The 24386-nt window shown below is 46.5% G+C and overlaps 2 protein-coding genes across 2 annotated transcripts in view; one reads left to right on the top strand and one right to left on the bottom strand.

Annotated features, from left to right (window-relative positions):
* Positions 1 to 6496, bottom strand: part of kif1ab (kinesin family member 1Ab) — a gene marked incomplete at both ends in the record, with an annotated part of 44424 nt that extends 37928 nt beyond the window's left edge. The window contains 4 exons of the mRNA XM_083659764.1: positions 544 to 612; positions 881 to 1060; positions 2752 to 2825; positions 6394 to 6496. Coding sequence (XP_083515890.1) covers positions 544 to 612; positions 881 to 1060; positions 2752 to 2825; positions 6394 to 6496 — 426 coding nt within the window. The remainder of the gene's footprint in view (positions 1 to 543; positions 613 to 880; positions 1061 to 2751; positions 2826 to 6393) is intronic.
* A 13134-nt stretch (positions 6497 to 19630) lies between these two features.
* Positions 19631 to 24386, top strand: part of agxtb (alanine--glyoxylate and serine--pyruvate aminotransferase b) — a gene marked incomplete at both ends in the record, with an annotated part of 11134 nt that continues 6378 nt past the window's right edge. Inside the window, 4 exons of the mRNA XM_083659290.1 lie at positions 19631 to 19894; positions 20649 to 20841; positions 22223 to 22287; positions 24360 to 24386. The exon at positions 24360 to 24386 is cut by the window's right edge and continues 74 nt beyond it. Of these exons, the coding sequence (XP_083515416.1) occupies positions 19631 to 19894; positions 20649 to 20841; positions 22223 to 22287; positions 24360 to 24386 (549 nt within the window). The remainder of the gene's footprint in view (positions 19895 to 20648; positions 20842 to 22222; positions 22288 to 24359) is intronic.

The following is a 24386-nucleotide window of genomic DNA, read 5'->3' as shown; positions in this document are numbered from 1 at the left end:
GGGTGCACCGATCGATCGGCAAGCAATCTGTATCGGCCGATTTTGACCTCAAATATGCGATCGGCCATTTTTTTTATATATACATGTATATATATATTTTTAATACAAAAAAGCCCTATCACTAATCAGGCTTTCCAACAATATAAAATACAATGCCAATTGGTATTATTAAAGGGGAGAGATAATCGACCTAAAATAACGTTTCCAAACTTTCTTTGAGGAGTTTATATATCGGTGATCGGTGATCGGTCATCGGTGATCGGTCGATGATCGGTTGGGCAGATATTTCCCATAGGCGATCGGTGATCGGTGGCAAAAAACGTGATCGGTGCACCCCTAGTCTTGGTCTATCAGTAAGTGTGGTTCCTGTGAAAAAGACTTCTCTGTTATCCTTAGCGTTGAATTATTATCCCTTGTCCATTTTTTTAACTCGGCCACTTGTTTCTCAAAATGCTGCTCCATGTTAAGAGTTATTGTGATGGAAAACCTTTTAAATGCTCAAATACATACGGTATTATGGAATAGAAAAAACGCTCCACTCACCTCCACAGAGTAGGACATGCTGTTGTCATTATTGCTGCTGTTGATCTTGGTGAAAAGGTCCTCACACAGCTAGAAAACAACACAACTGCTTGTTATTTTTGTGGTCAAATTAAAATCTTATCTGCATGATTAATCCATTGATACCTGATGCAGCATTTGTGTGTGTATCCCTTTAAGACCGGGAACCGCGTGACGCGGTTCCCGGTCTTAAAGGGATACACACACAAATGAGGGATATACACGCAAATGCTGCATCAGGTATCAACGGGTTAAATCTGACACGTCGAGTTTAAAAAATGGTTGATGACATGCTTCTTCTGCAAGGCTCTTATATTACCAGAGGGATGATGCCTTCCTGGTCCTGCTCCTGTCGTCCCATCATGGTGTAGCTCTTCCCGGAGCCTGTCTGGCCGTAAGCAAAGATGCACACGTTGTAGCCTTCAAAGGCGTGAAGCAGCATCTCCTCGCCGATGTCCTTGTACACCTGCACCTGGGATGCATAGTTGATGTCCTCGGGCTGCAGAGACGGAGGGAGTGGAGCAGAAATAACAAAAGAGGAATATGAGAGAAAGAAAACGTGATAATAATTCTGCAAGAAATTTCAGAAAATCAAAACATATCTTGTGGAAATAGAAATGGAAGAATTTCCTTTGTTGTAGAGACAATACATTTGTGCCTTTGTGTGTGTGTGTGTGTGTGTGTGTGTGTGTGTGTGTGTGTGTGTGTGAGTGAGTGTGTGTGTGTGTGTGTGTGTGTGTGTGTGTGTGTGTGTGGGCTCTGTGTCTGTTTACATTTTTTGTCCCACTTTGTGAGATTTGTGATGAATTTGGTCAGTAATGATGTCACTGATGATGTCACACTCACAATGTCTATGACATGCGAAGTTGAGCAATTGCGCACTGAGTGATGTCACTCGAGCACTCCATGATGTGATCATGATGGTCACTCGAGCAATTGTGACGTCATCAGTGAGTGATGTCATCAGTGAAGCGCATGCCAATAGAGCAGGCAAGGCCGCGTAGCGGGTGAGCTGCGGGCGAGGCCCCACACGAGCCCATGTAGGGGGCGAGCTGCATGGCAGGCGAGGCCGCGCAGCGGGTGAGCTTAGGAATCGAGTGCGCATAGCGCGCGAGATGCCTACTTTAGGAGATGTGCATGTGGTCACAGCTATTGCAAATTTGCACTTGTTCTACCATGTTGTTGAATTCCAAGATTCAGATCAATGTTTCTCATCAAATATTTGACCTTTTTTGTGCTTAACCCATTGATACCTGATGCAGCATTTGTGTGTGTATCCCTTTAAGACCGCGAACCGCGTCTTAAAGGGATACACACACAAATGAGGGATATACATGCAAATGCTGCATCAGGTATCAATGGGTTAAAACACTCGAGATAATTTCATATCTGAAAGGTAGCAAACAAGAAAAGATCAAAGATAGTTGTTGTAAGGCAAGTGTTCAAAGTGTGACTGGATGATGCAGAGAAACCTACCGTGGTGTGAGACCAGTAGAAAGAGAAACTCACCGTGGTGTGAGACCAGTAGAAAGAGAAACCTACCGTGGTGTGAGACCAGTAGAAAGAGAAACTCACCGTGGGGTGAGACCAGTAGAAAGAGAAACCTACCGTGGGGTGAGACCAGTAGAAAGAGAAACCTACCGTGGTGTGAGACCAGTAGAAAGAGAAACCTACCGTGGTGTGAGACCAGTAGAAAGAGAAACCTACCGTGGTGTGAGACCAGTAGAAAGAGAAACCTACCGTGGTGTGAGACCAGTAGAAAGAGAAACCTACCGTGGTGTGAGACCAGTAGAAAGAGAAACCTACCGTGGTGTGAGACCAGTAGAAAGAGAAACCTACCGTGGTGTGAGACCAGTAGAAAGAGAAACCTACCGTGGTGTGAGACCAGTAGAAAGAGAAACCTACCGTGGTGTGAGACCAGTAGAAAGAGAAACCTACCGTGGTGTGAGACCAGTAGAAAGAGAAACCTACCGTGGTGTGAGACCAGTAGAAAGAGAAACCTACCGTGGTGTGAGACCAGTAGAAAGAGAAACTCACCGTGGTGTGAGACCAGTAGAAAGAGAAACGAGACCAGTAGAAAGAGAAACCTACCGTGGGGTGAGACCAGTAGAAAGAGAAACCTACCGTGGTGTGAGACCAGTACAAAGAGAAACTCACCGTGGTGTGAGAATAGTAGAAAGAGAAACCTACCGTGGTGTGAGAATAGTAGGAGTAATCAAAGTTGAAGCTCTTGCTCTCTTTGGGCTGTTTGGGGTTCAGGATGGCTAAAATGACAGAAAACAGGGCGAGAGCAGGTTAGAGGCACCAACACTGTGACTGACACCTCCATCTTTAGAGCTTTGAGATGCTCTGATAACCTGCATCTTCACAGACTGTCAGTTCTTCAGAAGAGACTGTACAGTACTCTGGAACAGATATATGATCTCTTAGCTTTAGTTTAGTATGACCAGTAGACCTACTATGATCCTATACTGTCTGACTGTACAGATGGAATCCACATGATAAGGGATCATTATGATTTGAAATCATGTATTTCTCCTTCCATACGGCTTCTCCTTAGATAAAGAACCTCAGTAACAGTGGGATGAAACCAAACGTCTGAATCAATAGCTATATATTATTTTGACACAGCATATTCCTTCACTATCACTTTCAACCAATCTCCACTTGAGCAAATCCTAAACACAGAGAGGACATACCAGTCCAGTAGAGCCAGTATAGGAGTTGCTGGCTTAATTGATTATTAGTATAATTATTAGTATTAATAGTAGTGATACTAAATCCTCATTCTCAAGATTCAAGATTCAATACTTTATTGCCATGTCAACAGAGTTGATTGGAATTTGTTTCAGTGCAGCTCTAAAGAACAGACATAAAAACAAACATAACAAATCACAGATTCAAACACAAAAGAGGATAAAAAAGTGGAAAAAAACACTACATAAAATATGAGAGAGGCTCAGTTTGAGGAAAGCCACAGATCTAAATGCATCACTTAATACCACCCATTAAACCACTGTGAGTGTATCTCTCTCTCCCTCTTTCTCTCTCTCTCTCACCCCCTCTGTCTCGCTTTCTCTCTCTCACCCCCTCTCTGTCTCACTTTCTCTCCATTTCTCTCTCTCTCCCTCCCTCCCTCTCTCTCTTTCTCTCTGTCTGACTCTCTCTCTCTCTCTCTCTCTCTCTCTGTGCCTCAGGACTGCAGCAGCAGCTGCTCTTTTGACTTCAAACTGAATCTGGAGCAGCGCCCCCTGTGGACAAGTTCAATACAGCAGCGCGACGTTCCGCTGAGCGTTCTGTCGGGACTGATGACACAGCATGTGCCCGTCCAGAAACAGCAGAACACAGATAGAATGAAAGAGAGGAGCAGCCACGTGGGACATGGCTCAGGACTCACATTTAGAGCCGGTCTAATGAGCTGAAATCATGTTTTCATCTGTGGCTTCCTCAAACTGTGAGAAACCAGGTCAGCAAAACACCGACAGGCACAGAGACCCAGCGGTCTCTCTCTCTCTGTCTCACACACACACACACACACACACACACACACACACACACACACACACACACACACACACACACACACACACACACACACACACACACACACACACACACACACACACACACACACACACACACACACACACACACACACACACACACCATTGTATCAGCTGTCTGGGCTCAGCCAGAACAAGGCAGCCTTTGGGTCCCTGCAGCTCGTGTGATGAGAGCAGAGCAGAGAGCGCAGAGGTCACTCCATCACACACACACACACACACGCGCGCGCGCACGTACACACACACACACACACACACACACACACACACACACACACACACACACACACACACACACACACACACACACACACACACACACACACACACACACACACACACACACACATACACACACACACACACACACACACAGCAGGCATTGTTTGCCTCCCTAGCAGCCAGCATGCTGTGTGCCTCGCTGCCCACTCTCCTGCTGCTGGAAGACAAGCGTCCCACCACACAAGTGACTGTGGTGAAACGGCAAACTGGCCTCCCCCAGAACCACACCAGAACCACACCAGAACCACACCAGAACCACACCAGAACCGCACCAGAACGGCATCGTGTTCCTGCTTTGCATGCGCTCCACACTTTAAAGCCAGCAGCTAAAGAGGCTAACTCTGTGCGATGGCCTGCCTCAGAGTCACAACGTTGCAGCTACTGTCATCATACCTGCATCCATGATTGATATGAACATGATGACCAGACTGTCAAATCATCTGACTGCAGAGCCTTTCAACCATTCATCAATACATCTCCATTTCAAACATCTACTTTCAATCCATTTAGATCAAACTGAGCCTGTGCCTGTTCAGTGTGTGGACGGCTCGAGCTGAGTTAGCTGTTTCTGTCTTGGTCAGACAGTCGTCTCATCTCTCTGTCATCTACCATCTTTGGTGCTTCAGTTGCTAATCGTTTGCATTGTCATAGAACACAGAGTGAATGTAAAGGCCAGCAAGGGAATGAATTGATTCAATTGCACAAGAAAATTGTAGTTTATATTGTAGTTTAGGAAAAAAAATGAAAATATTATAATTGCCATATAAATATTTCCACTGACTTTGGCTGTTTAGTCATAACTGGTGACTTTAATATTCAAAAGTGCTAAAGTAGCCATATAGCCTTGTAGCCATATTGGACACCTTAGGACCGTCATAGTGAAAGGGCCATCTCACAAAGGGCATACAGTATATTGGACCTGATTAGTACTAAGGGTCTCTCAATTGTTGCAATTTACCTTGCCTTATCTGATCTTTTTGTATTTTTTTATATGTCTATTAATCCTGACATCCATCTTTATCATAAATGAGAGTAGTAATGCACTGTTCATGGAGGCTAACTCTTTCTCACCGACCCTTATTTCAACCTCTGTGAATAATCTAGATCATTTCAATTTCAAAATTGTGAATATGCCAGACAGTAGGCCTTCGCCTATTGGTACATCTCCAGCACTGTGTAGGCTACTCACTGATATGAACACTGAAGACAACGTGCTGTGTAGGCTACTCACTGATATGAACACTGAAGACAACGTGCTGTGTAGGCTACTCACTGATATGAACACTGAAGACAACGTGCTGTGTAGGCTACTCACTGATATGAACACTGAAGACAACGTGCTGTGTAGGCTACTCACTGATATGAACACTGAAGACAACGTGCTGTGTAGGCTAGTCACTGATATGAACACTGAAGACAACGTGCTGTGTAGGCTACTCACTGATATGAACAGTGAAGACAACGTGCTGTGTAGGCTACTCACTGATATGAACAGTGAAGACAACGTGCTGTGTAGGCTACTCACTGATATGAACAGTGAAGACAACGTGCTGTGTAGGCTACTCACTGATATGAACAGTGAAGACAACGTGCTGTGTAGGCTACTCACTGATATGAACAGTGAAGACAACGTGCTGTGTAGGCTACTCACTGATATGAACAGTGAAGACAACGTGCTGTGTAGGCTACTCACTGATATGAACAGTGAAGACAACGTGCTGTGTAGGCAACTCACTGATATGAACAGTGAAGACAACGTGCTGTGTAGGCTACTCACTGATATGAACAGTGAAGACAACGTGCTGTGTAGGCAACTCACTGATATGAACAGTGAAGACAACGTGCTGTGTAGGCTACTCACTGATATGAACACTGAAGACAACGTGCTGTGTAGGCTACTCACTGATATGAACACTGAAGACAACGTGCTGTGTAGGCTACTCACTGATATGAACACTGAAGACAACGTGCTGTGTAGGCTACTCACTTGTGGTGTTTCCTGACATCTGAATGATGCACTTGCTGTCCTTCCCGATCTCTCTGGAGTTGAAGGGGCGGACCCTCACCGCCACCTTGACCGAAGCTGCCATGCTGCCGCTGGGTGGGGAGCGAGCCGACTACCAGGCAGGGGGTCCGTCAGAGGGCTGGGGATCTGCTGGCCAGGCAGACACACACCTGGCACCTGTGGAGACGTGGACAGAGATGTTTGATGAGCTTGTAGAGATATGGAGGCAATAGACCAATCTGAGAGATGGGAACTTGGGTTTTGTTTTGCTGAGGAAGTGATGCACTCCCATATGATTTTATTTAGATCCATGTGCCACAAGCAGGGTCTAACCTGCATCATGCTCTTCTTTACATTCAATAGACAGCATGTGAGTCATTTCAATGAAGGATTTACTGATTGGGCCTTGAAGATTTCACACAGTTAATCCTGGTACAGCACAAATATCAATTTGTTAAATGACACACAGCCCCTAATAACGTAGGCCCTATGGATGGACTGTTATTTGGCAGTATACGATTTAGCATCATTGCTATTCTATGGTAAAATGGCTGCTTATTCCTCGGGTATCCCCTTTCCTCATCTGTTGCGACAAACAGCATCTCCTCCCCAAACGGGGGGGGGGGGCACTATACTTCCACTTGGCTATAATAATCCCGAGTAGTTATATATATATTTATTATATATACAATAGTTATTATAGAAGTAGACTAACATACGTTTTCGTCTGTTTTGTTTTTCGAATTTCTTAAACCACCCATTTTCTCATTTAGCCTACAACCGGTGAAAAACATCCCTCGACTCATTCAACAACAGCGACCTACATCTCTCTAGTAGTAGGGATGCAGAGAGAGAACATTTTGTAATTGTATAGTTACAATTAAATAGCAGAAAAGTAAACACGTTATGACAATTGCGATCGATGGCGTACTACGTACACACAGAGAGCAAGCCTGAAGAATACTGTATCTGTAACCTGTTCAATGTAAATATTGCCCCCTCCATCTTGCTTTGCCTGGCCTGCCTGCCGCACCTCAAAGGCAGGCCAGGCCGCCCGCCGCGTAAACACAACGGCACCAAATCACCAAACTCTGCGACAGAAAAGGATTCCCGTCATCATCATTATATTTAAAAATGTCATGCGGGCCTTGTTATGCAGCGGTTACAGCTGCATCATGTCGTCACGGCGTTTCTCTTGTGTTTATCCCATTGATTCACAGCGGGTGGTGGGTGCCATGATGATGATTGACTGACATGTCTGAGGATGGACTCGGACATGTGAAATAGGTGTTGACAGAGATAAATATCCCGTGTAGGAGGCATGACCTACATTCTGACGCAGTGCCATTAGCCTATTTATCGCCTCACACGCATCGAAATCACACACGCACACGCACGTACTGTTCACCCCAAGGAGTGCCACACTGGTACCTCTGCTGCGCCACGCCGTGAAAAACAACATCTCAAATGATGGTGGAGTCTCATCTTACCTAACCACCTCCGACTCGACGGGGGGACGAATCCTCAACCCGAACAGCGTGCGTCCGAATCCCCTCTTGCCTCCGATTGCTTCTTCTCCTCTGTGTATTTGTGTCCTCTTTCTCTCTCTCTCGCTCTCTTCGGTCAGCCTACACTACAGCATCCCTCGGCGCGTCCATGCACGGAGAATCAGAGACAGAGAGAGAGAGATGGGTGGGCTTGCGTCGGTCTCGAACACAATGTGTGGTGCGTCAATCGGGAGTGCGGGGGGGAGGGAGGAAGGGAGGGAGGGAGGAGCAAAGGGCCAGATATGGGTGGAGAAGGATGGGTGCACACACACACACACACACCGACACCGGTCGGTGTGAGGAGGGGAAAATGGCGGTGGTGACTGGACTGGACCAGGCAGGGATGCTGAGAGGAGAGGAGGCTGTGATGACGACATCAGCAGCGTCAGAGTCTGGAGGCAGGCAGCCAGGCAGAGCGATGCAGCAGGCAGGCAGACAGAGGGAGGGAGGGAGGGAGAGCAACAGAGGTTTTTGGGGAGAGACAAACCATGGTGGTAGGTAGGTAGTGGTGTCATGGGGTGAGGAGATGAGATCGGAAGTGGGAGACTTGAATGAATGACACACACACACAGGGAGGCCATGGGGAGAACTGATGAAGCAGCCAGGTACCCAAGGGAGGTGGTCCACAGTACATCCAGAGACACAATGCTGCTGCTGCTGCTTGCCTGCTCGAAGGCGATTCTAGTTTCAGATGCATCGAGAGTGAGCGTCCATCCCACCTCTCCACAAGCAGCTAAATGGAGCCTTTGTAACGGAAGTTGTAACTAGTGCTATGGACACAACAATGCAACTCATTCATGCTCTGCTGCTACATTGCTTATTTGTGAAGTGTGTCATAAAACAACAAACTAGATCTGAGGTGTTTTAGGCTTCAAATGTGTAATTTCCACAGTTATTCCAATCAACTGGGACTTTGAACATGAACGAAAGATAGATTCCAGGTAGCCTGGGTAAACCCAGCCCCCAGTGACCTGCTCTCAGACTGACCCTGCTCACGAGTCACAAGGTCACGTAATGACTGAGAACAGGTCTGAGAGCAGGTCACGTGGGGGCTGGGTTTAGATTCCAGGATGGTTTGTGGTGACTTCTCTTCTACTGTGCAACATGTCCTGCTCTGATTCGCTGATTGAATCACACAGGGCCAATGCAAGCCTGTGTGTGATAAAATGTCCTTTTGAAATTGTTGCTTTTTTCCTTTTCAGACAAGTATCATAATCCATCAACATCATCTGTCCATAATCAGATTCATATTGTGAAGCAGCCTTCAGAATGAAAAATAGATGATCAGTCACCATCTGCCTGAAAGCTATCAGAGGTCCATTGCATTATATAACAGCCACTTTTCTCGGTTTCTGCTGTTATTGCTGCCATATCAAACTAAGACTCTGATATGGTTATAGAATAAGAATTGGACAATGTTCAAAGCTTATCATGTACTAAACTCAAGTGTCTATTCATTTCTATGTGATTTAGAATCACTGATAGAGAATGGCTGAAAAGCAGCCTTATAGAAACATGGAAGCAGATGTTATTTAAAGAGGAATATCACAACATCTCTGTCATGATTCTCCACACTACCTAGCGTGTAAACTTTATATTATAGTGTTATCCTTTTGACTCGTTTCAACTTAAATACATGATTTGGAAACGCCTCTCTCTTCTGTCTTCTATATAGCAGACACAGGTAAACATTTGGGGAGAGGAGAGGGGAAAACTACTGCTGGCAGGAGTAGCACAGGAGCTGTCCGAGGTGCTGGGCGTAGCAGCGGCTGCCCCGTTGGCCAGGTGGTAGCTCCTAGCTTTGTTTCCCGTTGCTGCGCGGGGCTGGTGGTGCTGGCGGGAACAAGTGGCCTAGGAGACCTTCTCTGATCAACGACATGCTGAACAGGTTCATGTTTGTATATCTTGATGATGTCCTTGACTCGTCAGGAGCACGTTCGCCATGTCCGCCAGGTCCTAAACAGGCGGCTGCTGCTGCAGCACCATCTGTTCATCAAGCCGGAGATGTGGGAGTTCCATGCCACCACCGTCTCCTTCCTGACCTACGTCCTCTCCCCCACCGGCACATCGATGGAGCTGGAGAAGGTGCGAGCCCTGTTGGATGTGGGCATCAGAGCCGTCCTGTCCCAATGGTCCAATGTGTAGAATTATTCCTGCCCTGTTCCAATCCAATCCACTTTATTTATAAAGCACATGTCACGATACTATAATTTCTACTTCGATACCGATACCCAGGAAAATGTCGATACTCGATACCATTTTCGATACCACGGGAAAGGGACATGATGACACATCAAGAGGCATAAAAATAAAGTTAGACAGATGGACAGACAGACGCACACTTCTCCATAATCTAGGCCTGATAAAACTTTGAATTTAGACAGCAGATTAGCCCTGATCTAGCCATCAGCCTATCAGAACACGTTTAGCTTGTTGAAGCAACAGATACGCACCAATGATAGGGAGGGAAAAATCAGTGATTTTTCATTAAAAGAAAGCACTGATGGTATCAAAACTGTTGCAAATGAGTATTGTATCCATTTCAAATTTTTAGTATTGATACTTATCGATACTATCGATACCTGTTGCAAATGAGTATTGTATCCGATTCAAATTTTCAGTATTGATACTTTTCGATACTATTGATACTTTTTGCAACCCTAAAAGCACATTTAAAACAAAACACAGTTGACCAAAGTGCTGCGCACTCAAACTAAAATAGCAAAGACAAATCTCAACACACAAATAGACACAGGGACCAGTCAGACACAATTCAAATAGAATGAGAATGAAATAAAAACGCAACTCGCATACTGAGCTTAATTAAATGCCAAAGTGTAAAGGTGTGTTTTGTGGTGAGTTTTAAAAACGGGCAGTGTAGGGGCCAGCCTAAGATGCAGAGGGAGCTCGTTGGGATGGCCAAAAGTGACTGGTCAGCAGACCATGATAGTCCCATCAAGGTCACTTAGGTTGTAGAAGCTCAGAAACTTTAGGTTGGACCTAACCGATTTAGCGATTTATAAGCAAACAATAAAATGTTAAAATGAATCCTAAAACGTGCAGGCAGCCAGTGGAGGGAGGCAGTACAGGGGTGATGTGTTCATGCTTGTGTGTTCCTGTTAAAAGGCGAGCTGCAGCATTCTGCAGCTGCAAGCGAGAGAGGGAGGCCTGGCTAACCTCAACATAAAGAGAGAGAGAGGGAGGCCTGGCTAACCTCAACATAAAGAGAGAGAGAGGGAGGCCTGGCTAACCTCAACATAAAGAGAGAGAGAGGGAGGCCTGGCTGACCTCAACATAAAGAGCGAGAGAGGGAGGCCTGCCTAACCTCAACATAAAAAGCGAGAGAGGGAGGCCTGGCTAACCTCAATATAAAGAGCGAGAGAGGGAGGCCTGGCTAACCTCAACATAAAGAGCGAGAGAGGGAGGCCTGGCTAACCTCAACATAAAGAGCGAGAGAGGGAGGCCTGGCTAACCTCAACATAAAGAGAGAGAGAGGGAGGCCTGGCTAACCTCAACATAAAGAGCGAGAGAGGGAGACCTGGCTAACCTCAACATAAAGAGCGAGAGAGGGAGGCCTGGCTAACCTCAACATAAAGAGAGAGAGAGGGAGGCCTGGCTAACCTCAACATAAAGAGCGAGAGAGGGAGGCCTGGCTAACCCCAACATCAAGAGCGAGAGAGGGAGGCCTGGCTAACCCCAACATCAAGAGCGAGAGAGGAAGGCCTGGCTAACCTCAACATAAAGAGCGAGAGAGGGAGGCCTGGCTAACCTCAACATAAAGAGCGAGAGAGGGAGGCCTGGCTAACCTCAACATAAAGAGAGAGAGAGGGAGGCCTGGCTAACCTCAACATAAAGAGCGAGAGAGGGAGGCCTGGCTAACCTCAACATAAAGAGCGAGAGAGGGAGGCCTGGCTAACCTCAACATAAAGAGCGAGAGAGGGAGGCCTGGCTGACCTCAACATAAAGAGAGAGAGAGGGAGGCCTGGCTAACCTCAACATAAAGAGCGAGAGAGGGAGGCCTGGCTAACCTCAACATAAAGAGCGAGAGAGGGAGGCCTGGCTAACCTCAACATAAAGAGTGAGAGAGGGAGGCCTGGCTGACCTCAACATAAAGAGCGAGAGAGGGAGGCCTGGCTAACCTCAACATAAAGAGAGAGAGAGAGAGGGAGGCCTGGCTAACCTCAACATAAAGAGAGAGAGAGAGGGAGGCCTGGCTAACCTCAACATAAAGAGAGAGAGAGGGAGGCCTGGCTAACCCCAACATAAAGAGCGAGAGAGGGAGGCCTGGCTAACCTCAACATAAAGAGCGAGAGAGGGAGGCCTGGCTAACCTCAACATAAAGAGAAAGAGAGGGAGGCCTGGCTAACCTCAACATAAAGAGAGAGAGAGAGAGGGAGGCCTGGCTAACCTCAACATAAAGAGCAAGAGAGGGAGGCCTGGCTAACCTCAACATAAAGAGAGAGAGAGGGAGGCCTGGCTAACCTCAACATAAAGAGAGAGAGAGGGGGAGGCCTGGCTAACCTCAACATAAAGAGAGAGAGAGGGAGGCCTGGCTAACCTCAACACAAAGAGAGAGAGAGGGAGGCCTGGCTAACCTCAACATAAAGAGAGAGAGAGGGAGGCCTGGCTAACCTCAACATAAAGAGCGAGAGAGGGAGGCCTGGCTAACCTCAACATAAAGAGCGAGAGAGGGAGGCCTGGCTGACCTCAACATAAAGAGTGAGAGAGGGAGGCCTGGCTAACCTCAACATAAAGAGCGAGGCCTGGCTAACCTCAACATAAAGAGCGAGAGAGGGAGGCCTGGCTAACCTCAACATAAAGAGTGAGAGAGGGAGGCCTGGCTAACCTCAACATAAAGAGCGAGAGAGGGAGGCCTGGCTAACCTCAACATAAAGAGAGAGAGAGGGAGGCCTGGCTAACCTCAACATAAAGAGAGAGAGAGGGAGGCCTGGCTAACCTCAACATAAAGAGAGAGAGAGGGAGGCCTGGCTAACCTCAACATAAAGAGCGAGAGAGGGAGGCCTGGCTAACCTCAACATAAAGAGCGAGAGAGGGAGGCCTGGCTAACCTCAACATAAAGAGCGAGAGAGGGAGGCCTGGCTGACCTCAACATAAAGAGAGAGAGAGGGAGGCCTGGCTAACCTCAACATAAAGAGCGAGAGAGGGAGGCCTGGCTAACCTCAACATAAAGAGCGAGAGAGGGAGGCCTGGCTGACCTCAACATAAAGAGCAAGAGAGGGAGGCCTGGCTAACCTCAACATAAAGAGCGAGAGAGGGAGGCCTGGCTAACCTCAACATAAAGAGAGAGAGAGGGAGGCCTGGCTGACCTCAACATAAAGAGCGAGAGAGGGAGGCCTGGCTAACCTCAACATAAAGAGCGAGAGAGGGAGGCCTGGCTAACCTCAATATAAAGAGCGAGAGAGGGAGGCCTGGCTAACGCCAACATCAAGAGCGAGAGAGGGAGGCCTGGCTAACCCCAACATCAAGAGCGAGAGAGGAAGGCCTGGCTAACCTCAACATAAAGAGCGAGGGAGGGAGGCCTGGCTAACCTCAACATAAAGAGTGAGAGAGGGAGGCCTGGCTAACCTCAACATAAAGAGCGAGGGAGGGAGGCCTGGCTAACCTCAACATCAAGAGCGAGGGAGGGAGGCCTGGCTAACCTCAACATCAAGGGCGAGAGAGCCTGGCTAACCTCAACATAAAGAGAGAGAGAGGGAGGCCTGGCTAACCTCAACATAAAGAGCGAGAGAGGGAGGCCTGGCTAACCCCAACATAAAGAGAGAGAGAGGGAGGCCTGGCTAACCTCAACATAAAGAGTGAGAGAGGGAGGCCTGGCTAACCTCAACATAAAGAGTGAGAGAGGGAGGCCTGGCTAACCTCAACATAAAGAGCGAGGGAGGGAGGCCTGGCTAACCTCAACATCAAGGGCGAGAGAGCCTGGCTAACCTCAACATAAAGAGAGAGAGAGGGAGGCCTGGCTAACCTCAACATAAAGAGCGAGAGAGGGAGGCCTGGCTAACCCCAACATAAAGAGAGAGAGAGGGAGGCCTGGCTAACCTCAACATAAAGAGTGAGAGAGGGAGGCCTGGCTAACCTCAACATAAAGAGCGAGAGAGGGAGGCCTGGCTAACCTCAACATAAAGAGCGAGAGAGGGAGGCCTGGCTAACCCCAACATAAAGAGAGAGAGAGGGAGGCCTGGCTAACCTCAACATAAAGAGCGAGAGAGGGAGGCCTGGCTAACCTCAACATAAAGAGAGAGAGAGGGAGGCCTGGCTGACCTCAACATAAAGAGCGAGAGAGGGAGGCCTGGCTAACCTCAACATAAAGAGAGAGAGAGAGAGGGAGGCCTGGCTAACCTCAACATAAAGAGAGAGAGAGAGGGAGGCCTGGCTAACCTCAACATAAAGAGAGAGAGAGGGAGGCCTGGCTAACCCCAACATAAAGAGCGAGAGAGGGAGGCCTGGCTAACCTCAACATAAAGAGAAAGAGAGGGAGGCCTGGCTAACCTCAACATAAAGAGAGAGAGAGAGGGAGGCCTGGCTAACCTCAACATAAAGAGCAAGAGAGGGAGGCCTGGCTAACCTCAACATAAAGAGAGAGGGAGGCCTGGCTAACCTCAACATAAAGAGAGAGGGAGGCCTGGCTAACCTCAACATAAAGAGAGAGAGGGAGGCCTGGCTAACCTCAACATAAAGAGAGAGGGAGGCCTGGCTAACCTCAACATAAAGAGAGAGAGAGGGAGGCCTGGCTAACCTCAACATAAAGAGCGAGAGAGGGAGGCCTGGCTAACCTCAACATAAAGAGCGAGAGAGGGAGGCCTGGCTGACCTCAACATAAAGAGTGAGAGAGGGAGGCCTGGCTAACCTCAACATAAAGAGCGAGGCCTGGCTAACCTCAACATAAAGAGCGAGAGAGGGAAGCCTGGCTAACCTCAACATAAAGAGTGAGAGAGGGAGGCCTGGCTAACCTCAACATAAAGAGAGAGAGAGGGAGGCCTGGCTAACCTCAACATAAAGAGAGAGAGAGGGAGGCCTGGCTAACCTCAACATAAAGAGCGAGAGAGGGAGGCCTGGCTAACCTCAACATAAAGAGAGAGAGAGGGAGGCCTGGCTAACCTCAACATAAAGAGAGAGAGGGAGGCCTGGCTAACCTCAACATAAAGAGCGAGAGAGGGAGGCCTGGCTAACCTCAACATGAAGAGAAAGAGAGGGAGGCCTGGCTAACCTCAACATAAAGAGAGAGAGAGGGAGGCCTGGCTGACCTCAACATAAAGAGCGAGAGAGGGAGGCCTGGCTAACCTCAACATAAAGAGAGAGAGAGGGAGGCCTGGCTGACCTCAACATAAAGAGCGAGAGAGGGAGGCCTGGCTAACCTCAACATAAAGAGAGAGAGAGGGAGGCCTGGCTAACCTCAACATAAAGAGAGAGAGGGAGGCCTGGCTAACCTCAACATAAAGAGCGAGAGAGGGAGGCCTGGCTAACCTCAACATAAAGAGCGAGGCCTGGCTAACCTCAACATAAAGAGAGAGAGAGGGAGGCCTGGCTAACCTCAACATAAAGAGCGAGAGAGGGAGGCCTGGCTGACCTCAACATAAAGAGCGAGAGAGGGAGACCTGGCTAACCTCAACATCAAGGGCATTACAAGAAAGATAAAAAAAGGCTTGGCCTTAGATAAGAGCCTCAACTGGAAGAAGCTAGATTTCAGCACAGAGTTCATCTGTTTGTCAAATTTAGAATCACTGTCCATTTTCACACCCAGGTTGGCTACAGTGCAAGTGGTTCATCTGAGGGGAACCACTGGGACCAGCCCAAGTTCATGTTAGGGGAACTGTTTGGTTTGGTTTGGTTTATTTCGGATCAAGAATACATAAAAGCATTACAAATTTACATTAATACAGTAGTAAAAAAGGTACACAATATGTAAATCGAAGAGTAAAATGATCCAAGGATAGCCCAGTAAAGCAGCTCAAAGTTACAAACTAGAAGCCTGCTTATTTCCACTGGGGTCCTTCAAATATCAAAACCTTAGTATTACACAATTGTACTTTATAAAAGAAAAACAGAAAAAAGAACTGTCTATCGATGACACATAAAATATATGATATATACAAATGGAATCTCAGCGAAGGTGTTGCAACCACTGGGACCAGCCCAAGTCCATGTGAGGGGAACCACTGGGACCAGCCCAAGTCCATGTGAGGGGAACCACTGGGACCAGCCCAAGTCCATGTCATGATACTGTCAGTCATGATACTGTAAGTCATGATACTGTAAGTCATGATACTGTCAGTCATACTGTCAGTCATGATACTGTCAGTCATGATACTGTCAGTCATGATACTGTCAGTCATGACACTGTCAGTCATGATACTGTCAGTCATGACACTGTCAGTCATGATACTGTCAGTCATGATACTGTCAGTCATGATACTGTAAGTCATGATACTGTCAGTCATGATACTGTCAGTCATGATACTGTCAGTCATGACACTGTCAGTCATGATACTGTCAGTCATGATACTGTCAGTCATGATACTGTCAGTCATGACACTGTTCAGTCATGATACTGTCAGTCATGATACTGTAAGTCATGATACTGTCAGTCATGATACTGTCAGTCATTTTTCATTGCAGCGTGACTTTATCCCTATCCCAAGCCCACTCGTCTTCTGTATTTAGTGCAAAGGGCAGTGAGAGCACAACACTGACTGCCATGTGTTTACCCGTTAGTCTAATTATTTACTACGCCCGACTCAGAGACAGCAATTTCCTCGTACTGTGATCCTGCTGTGACATAATACTTAAGTTAAACCATTAAGCTGGAATCAATTACTGATGACAAAGATTCAATCCGAAGTTCAATATGTAAACGTTTGATCCAAAGAGTTTGAGGTTTGGAGTGCCTCTCTATTAGTCAAGTGAGTGCATGAAACAAATGGGACTGCATCTGATTTCCACGTATTAATTGCTCCACCTTGAGCGACCACTAATCACAGGTAGAGAAGTGAGGTTCAAGGTGCAATGTCTCTAATATAGGTCAAAGGTCACTGCGTTGTAATCTAACAAGACCATATAGAGAGCCAAAGTGGAACGTCACTTCCTGCTTCAGCACTGTACCAGAGATTTTCATCCGCCATTTATTTTCCCATGGACATTTCGTAAAATGCTTATAAAAATAGTTTTACGCCGTCAAACCAAACGGTTCGGATATATTTAGAAACAGGAGAGACCACATAACATTTCACTTAGACTAAAACGTTAACGAATCGCGGATTTAAAGAAAATATTTTTTCTGTGTTTTTTTTTTTAGTTTTGGTCAGAGTGAAATGTTCTATGGTCTCTCCCGATTCTAAATATAGCTGAACCGTTTGGTTTGATGAAGTAAAACTATTCTTATAAGCATTTTACGAAATGTCTATGGGAAAATAAATGGCGGATGAAAATCTGGTACAGTGCTGAAGCAGGAAGTAGGCGGTCACTTTGCCTCTCTATAGTGTTAGACAAGACTGTCAACACATTTACTGACCTCGACGGTGAGGAAAACATCAGGTTATTCATTACCTTTCCTCACAGCTTCAATTTGTAATCAAGTGGTGCAAACCAGGGGGATGATGGCAGCTGAGCCAGGATGACGGTGAAAAGCATGTGTGAAAAACAGATTCAATTTACCACCAGATCAGTGTGTCTGCACCGTGTCACCTCGAATGCCTTGATCTCCTTCTTGAACATCATTAAGATTGTATTTTTACGGAGAAACAAGAACAGTTGCATAATAAACTCACAGTCACCACCAAACACCAATGCTTAATCTGCACAGACGAAAACATTGCAGTGACCCAACAAAGAAAGTATTATTAACCCTCACTTTACAAGGAAATCACCTCACTTGGAAAAGTGATCAATAATTAATAGACCAAAAAAATAAGCCATTGTCCTTACATATGAATGTATGCTTGTGTGCGGGTGCGTGTGTGTCTATGTGTGTATTGCCTGCCCCCTGCTCAGCCAATCTGCTCTCTCAGAGATGGAAGACTCCTCTCTGAAGCCCCTCCCTGCTGTGACTGAAGGGGCGTGGACAAATCAACAAACCATAGCCCTCCCAACTGCAAACTAACCCCAACTGGTCTAAGCTGCCAAGTGCAAGTACTTAGGTCTCCATAAGGGTCAACAATCTATACATATAAGACTTTAAAATGAAGGATCTATCTGGACCCATAATGGGTCACACAGACTCAGTCCAGGTGGATTTCCATATGGCAAAAGCAGCAACATGCTTTAATGAGCGTAGGTTCCTAGGCAAGATGAGATTTATTCAATTTAAATCCTGGATTTGTTTAAGAACCCCTGCTGCATGTCACAGAAGATTAGATACTGTAACAGGCACATAGGTCCTCAAATGACTGTGTTTTGATTTTGTTTTCATGTTTGCATCATGCAGATGATATGAAAGCATTAAACAGCTCAAATTTATGATTTATGATTTTGATGAGCGATGACTACTGAAAGGACATTTATTTGAATAACTAACCCTGTTGTGCAGTGTATTGTTTCATCTGGCTATGTCGATATGTTGTCTGTAAACAGTGTTGGGGGTAACTCATTAGAAAAGTTACATATTACATGTAATATATTACTTTTAGCAGTAACTTATAATATAACTTATAGTAATATAAGTTACTTATAGGATTTCAGTAATATTATACCAGTTACTTTGTCAAGTAACTCAAGTTACAAATTGAGCTAATGTTTTTTAATCAAAGCACATCTTTATATAAAGATACAATCATTTTCTAATCAAACTGTGTTTGCAAATAACCACTACAGATGACAATAACAAAAGAAAATAATGCAATTTTGAATTTTGGATTGTTTACACTGACTTCAAGGCGGTTGAAATTATTTTTTGGGATGGTGGCGATGTCATTCTGCTGCTGCTGTTGTTTTGGTGAAAGTAATGCAAAAGTAGTGTAATAAGTAACAAGTTACTCTACACAGACAGTAATATTGTAAAGTAACTTATTACTTTCAAATGAAAGTAACTAGTAATATGTAGTATATTAGATATTGAAAGTAACTTGCCCAACACTGTAAATATATTGTACGCGTTATGTACTGTACTGTGCAATGTTATGTGCCGGACCCCTGTAACAATAGTTGTAGCATTTGCTGCAGCTAATGGTGCTCCTAATAAACGAAACGAAACTACATGACTTCACGTGAGTTGTTATTCGCCCATTCGAAATTCCCCTATAGTCAGTCAGATTGTGCCACTCCAGTCCTTTAGTCTGTCCCAACTGGGAATAAGGCCATGATAACCATATGCTATCAGTGATTATCAGTCCATTTACTCGTTTTAAGCTTACTTAAACAATCTTAAAGGGTTAGGGCGATTATAGTTAACAAAAAATATGATATTACAAAACACACTGCTTTTGCTAAGCATTCTGATGGGTCTCCTATTGCCCAGCCTGAACCCAAGTGAGTGACACACGCCCCCCTGGCCAAGAGGTCAAAGAACTGTTTGTTTTAAATCTTCAACTAGAACGTCAGGGTCAAAGTCAGTCCCTGACAGTCTGTCGCTGTTCATCTCATTCAGGTGCAGCAGGCTTGCCAGGCACGAGGACCACAGCCAGGCACCAGGACCACAGCCAGGCACGAGGAGGACCACAGCCATGCAGCGGGCTTTGTTTAGCAGGGGCGCGCTGGTCGCTCAGCAGACCGCAGAGAGCCTCCTGGCCTCCAGGAGCGCGCCTCTGTTGCAGCGGCTGGACCGCTCCATGTCCTCGCTGACCGTCCCGCCACCGGCCTGCATGCTCCGACCGCTGGAGGCGCCGCTCCGTTACCTGTTCGGACCGGGACCCTCCAACATCCCTCCGCGCGTTTTAGCTGCAGGTGGCAGACCAATAATTGGTCACCTGCACCCAGAAATGTATGAGGTAACTGTTGCTTCTTTTCATTTGACAGTTGACTAACGACTTTAAATGATTTTTATTTATTTTTGATTCAAACAAAATTGAACGGCTATTTTTTGCAATTTGGGGTTTTATTAGGCTAAATTAAAATTCTTCAAAGTTTGATGTGGAACACCAGCCGTTCATTGGTGGCCACCATTGTAGCTTTCTGTCAAAAATAACTTGTTTTGTATTTTTCTTATTTTTAATTACCTATGAACAAATATACTTGCTTCCTAATTGCATGGGATCCAAAACTGTCTGTGGTTAATAAAATCATTGCGCACATCTGACATCTGACACGCATTGAAATCACTCAGAGTTATGATGACTTTGACGACCCCTGATCAGGGCAGGGACTGGTGTTTTCGGTAACAAGTAGGCCAAGGTCATTTTTCAGCTTTTCTTTTTGACAGATTATGAAAAGTGCAGATTGTAAACTTTCTGCAAATCAGAAAAGAGTTGAAGAAGCTATGCTTATTTGAATGTCCGTGCTCCTAAAAGAAACCCTGGAAGTTGGGGAACAACACGCTGGGTTTGCCCTAACAAGCTTAGTTTGCTAACAAATACGGTAAGTATTCAGTGATCCTAAAACTGTTGTTTGCTTTAGTGAGTGCGTTTTATGAATAAAGTTAAAAACTCGCCCCTCCCCCACCAAAAAAAAACAATTTATCTTGATTTGTGCAATTTTCACGGTTGCCTCCTGTTTGTTTTGACTCGATCCACGTGTTGTTTTCAGATCATGAACGACATCAAGAGCGGGATCCAGTACGCCTTCCAGACGCAGAACAACATGACTATAGCCATGAGCGCCTCCGGCCACGCTGCCATGGAGTGTGCCGTGTTCAACGCCGTGGAGCCGGGCGAGAGCGTGCTCGTCGCCGTCAACGGAATCTGGGGAGAGCGTGTGGCGGAAATTGCCGAAAGAATGGGTACGTCTTTACGCACGACGGTTTGACATACGCAACATGGGTCTCCAAAAGTCAAGTCAAGTGTATTTGTATAGCCCTAATTCACAAGCATGTCTCAGAGAGGGCTTTACAGAGAATGTGTCTAGCTAACTCTAGCTAAGCACAATCAATAAACAGGATTGGACAATCTTATCTTAGAGAGGGGGGGGGGGTGGAGGGGGGGGAGAGAATGGGGTGAGAAGGGAGAGAGGGCGGAGAGAGAGAGGGGAGAGAGCAGGGGGAGGGAGGGGGAGAGCAGAACAAACAGGGGATACTGGGGCTGAGCAATACGGTTGAAATCAATATCACAATAGTCACAGGGGTCAGTTTTGATACATACCAACGTATTAGGGATGGGCATCGAATTTCGAATTTTCGAATAATCGTTGTTATTATCAAGGTCGACTTTTATTATTGAAAGTCGAAATTCGTTTATTGAATTATTATTATTATTATTTATTTTTTGTGAGTGAAATGTTGCATTGTCTCCCCTGATTCTAAGTATAGTCGAATCGCTTGGTTTGAGCAAGTAAAACAATTTTTATAAGCAACCTCTCCCTCTTCATGGGATTTCATCCGCCATTCATTTTTCCATAAACCTTGCTTAAAATGCTTATAAAAATTGTTTTACTTGCTCAAACCAAGCGATTCGACTATACTTAGAATCAGGGGAGACAATGCAACATTTAACTCACATTTTTTTTTTTTTTTTTTTTACATTTTTTTTTTTTTTTATATATATATTTTTTTTTCGAATTTCGATTAAAAGTCGACTTTGGCCAGCGAATTTCGAATAGTGTTTTTGCTAGAAATGCCCATCCCTACAACGTATATCACAATATGATTCATGTAAGCAAAGTCATAATTAGTAAACTAATTATTATCATATATTATAATGACCTGGCAATTAGCATAATATCACGATGTGATGCCACTGAAAGACAACAATAGTGCTGAATTATCGCCCAGCACTAGGGCAACAGCTGTTACTCGTTCACCCGGCCACTCCGCCGCCGAGGCAGCAGCGGCACACTGGAACTGCCAGCAGAGCGGACTAACCAAATGAGCAACAGCTGCAGACATTCTACTCTAACCTCAACCGGACCTAACTAGCAAACAAGGAATCTAGCTAATCTCCAGCATAGTCTGCCCTGTCCTATAACCCACTCTGATCTAATCTAATTTTAGCCTGAACAATATAACGTTCAAAAACATCTAGCTCAGGAGGTTTTCAACAATTTCAGGGGAGGCTCAGACAGTGAATGGATAAATAACTAAGCAGTAACAGTTACATTGATTGTGGATTTTTTGGTTTGTTTGTTTTCGTACAGGATTAAAATGGTTGTTTTTATCTTTATTTTAGGCGCCAATGTACATAGGTGGGTGAAAACTCCAGGAGAATATTTTACCAATAGCGAAATTGAACAGGTAGGCAGTGTCTCTCAAACTTCATGTATCTACCTGGCTGAACTATTTTAACCCAGTGTTTGTCTGTTTACTAAATACATATTCACTGATACACATTCATTTGTCAAAAATACTGTGTATGTACATTACAATGTTGATGTATATAATTGTTAGTTATGATATGTGTTTCTGTGTCGGACCCCAGGAAGACTAGCTGACCTCATGGCGTTAGCTAACGGGGATCCTAACAAACTAATAAGCTAATGTCAATAATAACCACACACATCAACAAGATTAAAGTCCATATGCATATCTAACACCCCCCCCCCCCTCTCTCCATATCTAACACCCCCCCCCCCTCTCTCCATATCTAACACACCCCTCCCCCCTCTCTCCATATCTAACACACCCCCCCCCCCCTCTCTCCATATCTAACACACCCCTCCCCCCTCTCTCTCTCCATATCTAACACCCCCCCCCTCTCTCTCCATATCTAACACCCCCCCCCCTCTCTCTCCATATCTAACACCCCCCCCCCTCTCTCTCCATATCTAACATGCCCCCCCCCTCTCTCTCCATATCTAACACCCCCCCCCCCTCTCTCTCCATATCTAACATGCCCCCCCCCCTCTCTCTCCATATCTAACACCCCCCCCCCTCTCTCTCTCCATATCTAACACCCCCCCCACCCCTCTCTCTCCATATCTAACACACTCCCCCCCCCCCTCTCTCTCCATATCTAACACCCCCCCCCCTCTCTCTCCATATCTAACACACTCCCCCCCCTCCTCTCTCTCCATATCTAACACCCCCCCCCCCTCTCTCTCCATATCTAACACCCCCACCCCTCTCTCTCCATATCTAACACACTCCCCCCCCCCTCTCTCTCCATATCTAACACCCCCACCCCTCTCTCTCCATATCTAACACACTCCCCCCCCCCTCTCTCTCCATATCTAACACCCCCACCCCTCTCTCTCCATATCTAACACACTCCCCCCCCCCCTCTCTCTCCATATCTAACACACTCCCCCCCCCCCTCTCTCTCCATATCTAACACCCCCCCCCTCTCTCTCCATATCTAACACACTCCCCCCCCCCTCTCTCTCCATATCTAACACCCCCCCCCCTCTCTCTCCATATCTAACACACTCCCCCCCCCCCCTCTCTCTCCATATCTAACACCCCCACCCCTCTCTCTCCATATCTAACACACTCCCCCCCCCCTCTCTCTCCATATCTAACACACTCCCCCCCCCCTCTCTCTCCATATCTAACACCCCCCCCCCCTCTCTCTCCATATCTAACACACTCCCCCCCCCCTCTCTCTCCATATCTAACACCCCCCCCCCCTCTCTCTCCATATCTAACACACTCCCCCCCCCCCCTCTCTCTCCATATCTAACACCCCCCCCCCTCTCTCTCCATATCTAACACACTCCCCCCCCCCTCTCTCTCCATATCTAACACCCCCACCCCTCTCTCTCCATATCTAACACACTCCCCCCCCCCTCTCTCTCCATATCTAACACCCCCACCCCTCTCTCTCCATATCTAACACACTCCCCCCCCCCCTCTCTCTCCATATCTAACACACTCCCCCCCTCTCTCTCCATATCTAACACCCCCCCCCCCCTCTCTCTCCATATCTAACACACTCCCCCCCCCCCTCTCTCTCCATATCTAACACACTCCCCCCCCCCTCTCTCTCCATATCTAACACACTCCCCCCCCCTCTCTCTCCATATCTAACACCCCCCCCCACCCCTCTCTCTCCATATCTAACACCCCCCCCCACCCCTCTCTCTCCATATCTAACACCCCCCACCCCTCTCTCTCCATATCTAACACTCCCCCCCCCCTCTCTCTCCATATCTAACACCCCCCCCCACCCCTCTCTCTCCATATCTAACACCCCCCCCCCTCTCTCTCTCCATATCTAACACCCCCCCCCACCCCTCTCTCTCCATATCTAACACCCCCCCCCCTCTCTCTCTCCATATCTAACACCCCCCCCCACCCCTCTCTCTCCATATCTAACACACTCCCCCCCCCCCCCCTCTCTCTCTCTATATCTCTCTCTCTCTCTGTAGGCTATAGCAAAACACAAGCCTGTGCTG

The sequence above is a fragment of the Poromitra crassiceps genome, assembly GCF_964638095.1.
Source record: "Poromitra crassiceps genome assembly, chromosome: 23".
Taxonomy (NCBI): Eukaryota; Metazoa; Chordata; class Actinopteri; order Beryciformes; family Melamphaidae; genus Poromitra; species Poromitra crassiceps.
The sequence above is the reverse complement of the archived record's forward strand: the minus strand, read 5'-3'. Positions and strand labels throughout refer to the sequence as shown.